Below are 9,716 nucleotides of genomic sequence, written 5' to 3' on the forward strand. Positions count from 1 at the left end.
CGGCGCTGCAGAGGCTGTGGGCAGCTTCGCAGCCCAGTGCTCAACCACTGCGCCACCAGGGAGGCCTGGCCTTTATTTTTTTTTAAAAGATTTATTTATTTAACATTTATTTATTTATGCATACAAGAATCGGGGTACAGGTCAGAGGTATAGTGGGTGAGAGGATTCACCAGAGACAGAGTGGTGAGCAGAACAGGCAGATCAACCAAAATATATTGCTGAGGGGAGCAGCAGGCGAGTCAGGAGAGGTCTGCTGCACCATGTGGGTAGCTCCCTGGCTGGGGATCGAACTTGTGCTGCACTGGCTGCAGATAGTTTCATAGGTTGTGTCTTAACCCCTTGGGTGAGGCAGGAGAGGTCTGCTGTGCCATGTGGGTTGCTCCCTGGTGAGCGGAGGTCAAACTCGTGCTGCAAAGGCCATGGACTGCTTCACAGTACGGTGCTTAACCCCTTGTGCCACCAGGGAGGTCTCTTATTTAGTACTTTTACACCTCTGCATTTATTTATGATTATACAGTTTTTGAGATTTTTAAGGACTAGTTAGAATCAATATATGTGATACAGGTTTTAGTTTTAAATTAAATGATATGATGGACCTGAAAAGTATTATCACTATTAGTGATATATAGGTTTTTCAGTATATAACTGAATGAGGTCTAAGTGTTCTTTTTTCCTTGCCTTTTAAAGTGAGAAGGACACATATGGTTTGTGTGTTAACTTCCTGGTAACCAATAGAGTTTACTGGTTACTATGATCCCATAGACCTGCTCTCCTCCAGCTTAATATTAACCGATATCATTATACCTTTTATAAAATTCCTTTCATATAAGGAGTTACATAGTTTGAGAAATTATTCTGTTGGAATTTGCCACTTGATTTATCTTTAATATATATTTGTCCCATAGAGTCCTTCTATGACACATTCCACACCATGGCTGACATGATGTATTTCTGCCAGATGCTGTCAGTGGTAGAAACTATCAATGCAGCAATTGGAGTCACTAAATCACCAGTGGTACCTTCTCTTATTCAGGTATTGAACAGTTGAGCTCAAGGGTGGGGAATGAAATATTTCAAGGTTTATTTAATAGTTTGCCACAATTTGCTGAGAAGTCTCAATAAAAATACCTACTTATATAGGAAATAGCATTGTTTTATCTGAACAAGAAGGGAGAATTTAAACTCAGGGATATTTTTCCAAGGTAGATATTTGCTATTTCAGGTCTGTTTGACTGTTTATGACAGCTCCATGAAATAACCAAGTTATTTTAAAAACTGTAGAACTAGGTAAGTTTGATTCTCAGATGGGACCAGAAAAACCTGTCCCTCATTCTTCTTAGAGATATGTTTGGTTTCCTGCCGTGTTGAGTAGATGAAGGGTAATACCTAGGAACTGTGTATGTATGTGCGTGTGTGTATACATATGTATGTGTACATATATATGTATTTCAGATATGAAGGTGGCTCTTTTGACGTGGGATATTTTCCCCTCAAACATCCACCATGTTTCCTAATATTTAGAAGGGTGCTATTAGGAATGGTACATTAGAGTTTTTCATCCTCCTTCCCTTTTTCCTAGCTAGTATGATTAAATACCATCTACTCTGTACTCAGGCGGAACCATGTGATTGTTCCTTAGTCTCTTTTGGAATACCATTTTTATAGTTCTGTGTTCTTCTGGTATACCAGCCTAGTATTCTGATAGTATCAGATGAAGGGTAAAGAGTGTTACTATAACAGCCCTTTTATTTTAGAGTTTCTGTCCTTACTTAGTTTTTAAAATAAAAGGATATAGTGGATGACCCACTAATATGGAATATTTTTATATATCAGCACTAAGTACAAATAACCATTAAGGCAGAATTTCTAGGGCAAGATGGAGGGTCAGGTTTAGTATTGCTACATCACACAGCACCAGGGAGTGCTTGTCATGTGAGCATAGTATGAGTGTATCTACCTAGAGTTGGGCAGCACCACATGCATCAACATGGGTGAATCTCAGGAGTAAAAAGCAAGTCATAGAATAATACACAAAAGGTGATATCAATAAGTTTCAAAACAGGCAAAATGAAATAATATACTGTTGGGAATATATATATAAGGGGTAAATTTATGAAGAAGAGCAGTGGCATAATTAATACAGGATAGTAGTTACCTTGGAGGGGTGCACACTGGTAATGTTCTATTTCTTAACTTAGCAAATGACAAAAGTGTTCATTTGGCAGTATTCTTTAAGATGTTTGAATGTGTGTATTTTTAAAAAGATACTATTACACATACATGTCTATTCAGAAAGACTGGTGTGGGCAATTTAACTTGTTCCAAAACTAGAACAGATGATTAAACTGTTTGGACTCAGTCTTCTATTTACCTTGTGCTTAGTAGGGTAAGGTTTCAGGTAACACATTTATTTGGTTTTTATATATATGTTTAAACTTTTTTCTCTTTTATGGGTTTTTTTAATAGCTTCTTGGAAGAAATTTCATTTTGTTTATCATCTTTGGGACCATGGAAGAAATGCAAAACAAAGCCGTGGTCTTCTTTGTGTTTTACATGTGGAGCACAATTGAAATTTTCAGGTGAGTATAAATGCAAGCATGATGTTTGCATACTTCTCTCTCTCTGAAGTGACTGTCTTTGAGGGAGTATTAGCCTTCACATTTGATTTGGGATTAAGATTACACGTGTGTATAGTTTAGCTGCATCTGTATGCTCTGCAAATGTAAGGCAGAGTTTTTGTTTTGTTTTGTTTTGTTTTGAAAGCAGTCATTGGATTTCAGTACCATCCTAAGCACTGGGGAGCAGAGGGAGAGATCCAGAGAATGAAAAGCCCATCTTATCTTTCAGGAATTTGGCTTTCACTTTGGAAAGAAAGAACTCATTTCATATGAAAAAATTCTTGAAAGGGCTGAAGAGACTTGGAATGAAGGGAATAATCCAGCCTAGTCAAACCAGGCTTCTAAAAGGGATGATAGAAATTAATCTTTTGCTACCAAATTACTGAAGTTTGAATCAACCTCTTATCTGATTCTTCTATTCTTAGTTGTGAGTAGAAGAAATAGTTAAAAAAAAAAAAATCCAGGGCCTCCCCTGGTGGCGCAGCGGTTGAGCACTGGGCTGCGAAACTGCCCTCAGCCTCTGCAGCGCTGGTTTGATCCCGGGCCGCCGGCAACGGTCCCACATGGTGCACAGACCTTTCCTACGGCGCCTGCTGCTCCCCTCAGCAGTATATTTTGTCGGTCTGCCTGTTCTGTTCCCGGCTCTGTCTCTAGTGAATTCTCTCACCCACCCGCGCTTCTGACTATACCCAGTGCTTGTATAAATAAATCTTTAAAAAAAAAAAAAATCTTTGAAAAAAAAATCCAACGAAAGTAAATGTGTTCTTCTTTCCAGACCACACATAATCCATATTTTTGGGAGCAAGGGTTTTGCAAGTCCATTCCCCAGCTCCAGGTTTGGTGATATTTTGACAAAGTCAACAGATCAGAGGGAGAACAGATACTAGCACTCCTAGACTGTCTTGACTGCTTTCTATCCTGTGGCACCCAGTATACCTGCTAGAGATCTATTTAATACAAAGGTGAAACAGATTATGTACTGGACAAAAATTTTTTAATTGATGTAATACTGGTTTATAATATTGTATAGGTTTTAGGTATATGGCATTGTATATCAACATCTGTGTATACTATTAATACATTATGTTCGGTAATCACATTACTGAATGTGATTTCCATCCTTCATTATACAATTTACCACTTTTACCCAATTTATCCACCCGAACCCTGCCCTTCTGGTAACTGCTATTTTGTTCTTAGATTATGGATACTTAATGTTAACTTTTACTTTTTGGAAAGAAACAAGTTTATTTTCTTATATTATCTCTTTGTAAATAGAGTGTGATTGTAGATTAGAGGTCTTTTATATACTTTAATTTTGATAACAGTTCATTTATCCAGAAATATAGTGTTTATCATCCATGTCCAACTGGAACATAGACCAGAACTAGGACTAAATCTAAAAAGCTTCTGAACCTCAGTCCATATACTGAACTATTCCAAAGAAGAGTCCTTTGAGACCTAAACTTCCCCTGCCATTAAAGAGAGTTAATACCCTTTGATAATTTGGGGAGAAATATGATGGGAGGATGACAATTCTGTTCTGAAGAAGCCATTTGAGGCTTGTTATCAAATGATTCTTCTTGTATGATGTTCTAAGGTTGCATTTAGAACCTGCAGTAGGGCCTCCTTAGTGGCATAGGGCTTAAGTCTCAGCACTATCACATGGACGGCCTAAGTTCGAATCCTCGGCCAGGGAGCTAACCCACATATGGCACAGTAGACCTCTCCTGTCTTGCCTGCTGCTCCCCTCAGCATTGTATTTCAGTCAGTCCTCCTGTTCTGCTCCATACTCTGTCTCTGGTGAATCCTCTCACCCCCTGCACGTCTGGCCTACACTCCAGTTCGTCTATGTATAAATAAATAAATCTTTAATTAAAAAAAAAAAACAACAAAAAACAGGGCCTCCTTGATGGCACAAGGGGTTAACATGCAACCTATGAAGCTAACCGCAGCCACTGCAGCACGAGTTTGATCCACAGCCAGGGCGCAACCCACATGGCGCAGCAGACCTCTCCTGACTCACCTGCTGCTCCCCTCAGCAGTGTATTTCAGTCAGTCTGCCTGTTCTGTTCCCCACTCTGTCTCTGGTGACTCCTCTCACCCCCCCGACACCTCTGGCCTATACCCCAGCTCTTGTATGCACAAAAATAAAATAAATCTAGGGGCCTCCCTGGTGGCACAAGGGGTTGGGAAGCAACCTATGAAGCTGTCTGTAGCCACTGCAGCACGAGTTCAATCCCCAGCCAGGGAGCAACCCACATGGCGCAGCAGACCTCTCCTGACTTGCTCGCTGCTCCCCCTCAGCAGTGTACTTCGGTCGATCTGCCTTTTCTGTTTCCCACTCTGTCTCTGGTGATTCCTCTCACCCTCCCACACCTCTGGCCCCTATCCCAGTTATTGTATGCAAAAATAAATAAATCTTTAAAAAAAATCTTTAAAAAAAATTAAAAAAAAAAAAAACCAACAGAACCCGTAGTAGCTTTTAAAATGTTTTTCTCTTATTTTCAATAGGTATCCCTTCTACATGCTTTGCTGCATTGACATGGATTGGAAGGTACTCACATGGCTTCGTTACACGGTGTGGATCCCCATCTATCCTCTGGGATGTTTGGCAGAAGGTACTTTAAGGAACTCTAGGTTTTATAGCCTAGCTTCAAGTATAGCTAAGCTGATAGGCCAAATTTTTCTCTCTCACTCTGCCAGCCTTAGTGTGATACATCAGTGTTGGACTTTTCAGTTCTTCCATCATACTTCTGGCACTAAACTGCCACAGGGAAGTAGCTTATTTTGTAAGGTTTGAAAGTTGGGTTGTCACATACTACATGCTTTCTGTTTATGTGGTGGTCTTTTTTTTTTTTTTTAAGATTTATTTATTTATGCATACAAGAACTGGGGTGAAAGCCAGAGGTGTGGAAGGTGAGAGGAGTCACCAGAGAGAGTGGGGAGCAGAACAGACAGATGTACTGAAATTCACTGCTGAGGGGAATAGGGGTGAGACAGGAAAGGTCTGCTGCGCCATGTGGGTTGCTCCCTGGCCAGCTGGGGATTGAACTTGTGCTGTAGTGGCTGGCAGTAGTTTGATAGCACTGTCTTTAACTCCTGGGCCACCAGGGAGGCCCCTATGTGGTGGTCTTAATTTTCCAAATCAGGTTCAGAGATCATCTTATTCTGAAAAATACCCAGTAAATAAGTCAGGTGGGGATTTTTCTCTTCCTTTTAGAGAATAGGAAACTGAAGCCCAATGTGCTCAAATTACTATTCCTCATTCATCTTTCTGTTGTTAGCTTATAGGCTTATCTCTTAGGAAAACTGGGGGCTGGGGACCAAGAGGCATGAGCCCTCCATACAAAAGGACAAGGAATAGTTCCAACAAACCCCAAACTGACATTGAGGGGTTAGAAAGTTCTGTTGCTATATGTTACTGTATTTCATTTGCTTCTAACAAGTTCTTATTTCTACTTTCAGCTGTCTCTGTGATCCAGTCCATTCCAGTATTCAATGAAACAGGAAGATTCAGTTTCACATTGCCATATCCAGTGAAAATCAAAGTTAGATTTTCCTTTTTTCTTCAGATTTATCTTATAATGTTATTTTTAGGTAAGTACTAGCTCTGTAATAGATTTTTTTTTCCCATCACTTCCTAGAGGATAGAGTTAAATGATTCAAAGTTTTCAAAGTCCTTATTAGGGTTCTTATTTCCAAAAGAGTAATATAGAGTTAAGAGAAAGATTACATTGCCAAGAAGACCCACTAGGGGAATGTGTTATATGTTGGAAGTATTTTTTCCCAAATCTCCAGTGGTTACCTTCTTGAAATACTCTTGGTCATTGGAAATTCACCATAAGATAGCTCACGTTTAAAATAATGTAAGAAGCTCTTTTAAAATAGAGTAAAAACTCATTTTACTTTTACTAATTTCAGTGGCAGATTCCTTATCCAGATTTTACAGAAGTGGTAAAAACAATTGGAAACAAGGAAGGAAGAGGGCAATAAAATCCTCTGAGGAGCTGAGAGATGTCATGATACCTTCTCCCTAACACCTTCTCCCTAATACCTTCTCCCTAACACTAGAGAAGTCCCCTTGCTCTTCATATAAAACCTGCTTGCTTATTGATTTATAAAATCACACATTCTTGCCTTAATTCATAAAAGCTAATAACTGAAAGAAAACAAAGTAAACCTACATTATTATAAAAGTAAGAGATTTCAAAGTCTTCCTAAGGACTATTTAGTAGATAAAGTTCAAACACAATATAATGTATGTGTTTCTCACCGTTTTAGTTCACAGATGTCTTTTAAGGGGCCCAAAATAATTATGGCTGTCTGGTTTCTTAGCAAACAGAAGGATGTGACAGCAGACAGTACAGTAATTATCTATTGCTGTGCAACACATTACCCAAGAACTTAGCAACTTAAAACAACAAATGTTTATTATCTAAGTTTCTGCATGTCAGAAAGCAGGTTAGCTGCGTCAAGGTCACTTAAGTGATTTCAGTCAAGCTGTCAGCTCAGCTAAGGCTACAGCCTCTGCATTCTTCATTGGGATGGAGGATCTGCCCCAAGGTCACTCATGTAGCTGTGAACAGGAGGCTTCAGTTTCTTGTCATGATACTTCTCCATGTGGCTCCACATGACATAACTTCCCCCAGAGGTGGGGATCAGAGAGAGCCAGAAGCCACATTGCCTTTGATAATCTAATCTCAGAAGTGACTTACTATCATTTTTGCCATATTCTGTTGGTCACACAGACCAACCTTGTACACTTCGGGAGGCACTACATAGGGTATGAAACACCATGAGGTAGGGATCTTTGGGAACCATCTTGGAGGTTTGTTCTCCCAGTGAGAAGAGACCACAAAAAGTAAACCTAGTGATCTTTCATTTAGTATTGGGGGAGAACCCTACTACCTCCTTTTGGAGCCCCTCTAGGCTACCAACACATGGCAGAAACAGTTAAATAACATACATTATAGTTGTAGTGTAGGTCGTCATTTGCCAAAGGTTAAATTTTATTCCATTTTTTTCTTTTTTAGAAAGAGTATAGTCCATTTCAGAAAATTTTTGAACCAAAAGTGTCTAAATATTTGGCCCTTGAAAGGAGTAAACTTCAATTTACAAAATGCACCAATTAAAAGAGCTCTATTTTTTTATTACTAGATAAATCCAGTGTTACTGTAACTAGGCTTCCTGAGATATGGGCATAGTGAAAGTGTCCTAGGAATAAATATTGAAAAAACACTTAAAATATTCTACTAAAAGGGTTGGAAGTAGGGGGCCTCCCTGATGGCACAAGGGGTTAAGACGCAACCTATGAAGCTGTCCGCAGCCTCTACAGCATGAGTTCAATCCCCCGGCCTACCAGGGAGCAACCCACATGGCATAGCAGACCTCTCCTGGCTTGCCCGCTGCTCACCTCAGTAGTGTGTTTCCATCAAACTGCCTGTTCTATTCCCCACTCTGTCTCTGGTGAATCCTCTCACACACACCCCCCCCCCCACACACACACAAAAACACCTCTGGCCTGTATCCCAGCTCTTGTATGCATGAGTAAATAAATCTTAAAAAAAAAAGGGGGGGGGGTTGGAAGGGTGAAAGTATTTTAAGGCCTATTTGCTTTTCTTCATGTTATAGTGCTACACACTAATTTGCAGGGTTTTATATACTCATTTAATTGCCTGTAATGATTATTCTTATTCTTCAGAGTGAAATAACTACTAAATTCAAATAATTTAGAAGCAGTGTTACCGCCAGAGTTATATATATATCAGAGCACTTTTTTTAAATATATGTTGTCTCACAATAAATCTGTAAAATAAGTGTTTTCGACCCGCTTGTACAATGAGGAATTTGAGGTGAGGCTAAGTTAGTAGTCAAGTAGAAGTGAAATTTGTTTTTCAAACTCTGAAATCCTGTTTTTTCATTCACAGAATCGTGCTTCCTAGAAAAATACCTCTAACTTTTAGACTATTGCTTAATACATGTTTTCACATAGCCTTGAATTAAAAATCAGGTTGTTTCTGTTCAGATTTGTGTATTTCATTTTATGCAAATCCCACTTTAAAGGGAGAGAAAAAAAGAATATTGAACTCTAATTAATGAAATGTTTAGATGTTAAATGTTAAAAAAAAAGAGAGGGGTAAAGGACTAATTAGATAAATATATTAAAAAGTTAAAATTAGGCCTCCCTGGAAGCCTAGAAGTTAAGTCTCAGTGCTACCACCACGAAGGCCCTGCTCTTCTCTGTGGCCTGAGTTCGATCCCTGCCAGGCAGTAACCAACGTGGTGCAGCACATCTCTCCTGTCTTGCCCACTGCTCCCTGCAGCAGTGTATTTCAGTAGATCCACCTGTTCTGCTTCGCACTCTGTCTCTGCATCCCCCCGCACATCTGACCTACACCCCAGTTCTCCTATGCAAAAATAAAATCTTAAGGAAAAAAGTTAAAAATTTAAATCTTGGTGGTATTCATTGCACAATGACTTAATCTTTTTTTGAAAATTATGAAATTTCCATAATAAAACTTTGTAGAAAATTAGATTGTAAACCCACCGGGGAAAAATTGAGGTGCCCCCAATGCATTGTTAATGACTTGTTCTAAGTTGTGTTTCCCGAGCAACTGCAATAAGCACAGTGCTGTGGGAAGTGAAAAACAGACAACCAGAGATTGTCCCTGTCCTGAGAGTTTCTGATATAAACAAAGCCAAAGATTCTCATTTCTGACTAGCCTTTTCTCACTTGCAGGGTTATACATAAATTTCCGTCATCTTTATAAACAGCGCAGGCGGCGCTATGGACAAAAAAAGAAAAAGATCCAGTAAGAAGAGATTTAGATGACTTCTTGCCAGTTTGAGCCTAATCTATAATTCTTACAGTTTTACCTTCTTGTACTGATGTATGTTTTTTTAATGTTAAATGGTCAAATTCTCAGTGAGGTTATCTTCCCTTTCCTCCAATGACATTCCTGAATTTATTGTGTTATCTTAGTGTAGTCTTGCATGAGATGGATTCCTAATATCTGATGGCAGAGTCGTTCTTGTGTATTCTGTGACAGTAAAAGCCCTCCCCTACCTACCCAGTCTAGTCGGTCTGTTTCATCA

The 9,716-nt window shown here is 39.3% G+C and overlaps 1 protein-coding gene across 1 annotated transcript in view; it reads left to right on the forward strand.

The window, feature by feature from the left end:
• HACD3 (3-hydroxyacyl-CoA dehydratase 3) overlaps positions 1 to 9,716 on the forward strand; it is a gene marked incomplete at both ends in the record, with an annotated part of 32,321 nt that overhangs the window by 20,434 nt on the left and 2,171 nt on the right. Inside the window, 5 exons of the mRNA XM_084240169.1 lie at positions 906 to 1,033; positions 2,467 to 2,579; positions 5,133 to 5,239; positions 6,087 to 6,218; positions 9,361 to 9,433. Of these exons, the coding sequence (XP_084096295.1) occupies positions 906 to 1,033; positions 2,467 to 2,579; positions 5,133 to 5,239; positions 6,087 to 6,218; positions 9,361 to 9,433 (553 nt within the window). The remainder of the gene's footprint in view (positions 1 to 905; positions 1,034 to 2,466; positions 2,580 to 5,132; positions 5,240 to 6,086; positions 6,219 to 9,360; positions 9,434 to 9,716) is intronic.

The sequence above is a fragment of the Talpa europaea genome, assembly GCF_964194135.1.
Source record: "Talpa europaea genome assembly, chromosome: 8".
NCBI lineage: Eukaryota > Metazoa > Chordata > Mammalia > Eulipotyphla > Talpidae > Talpa > Talpa europaea.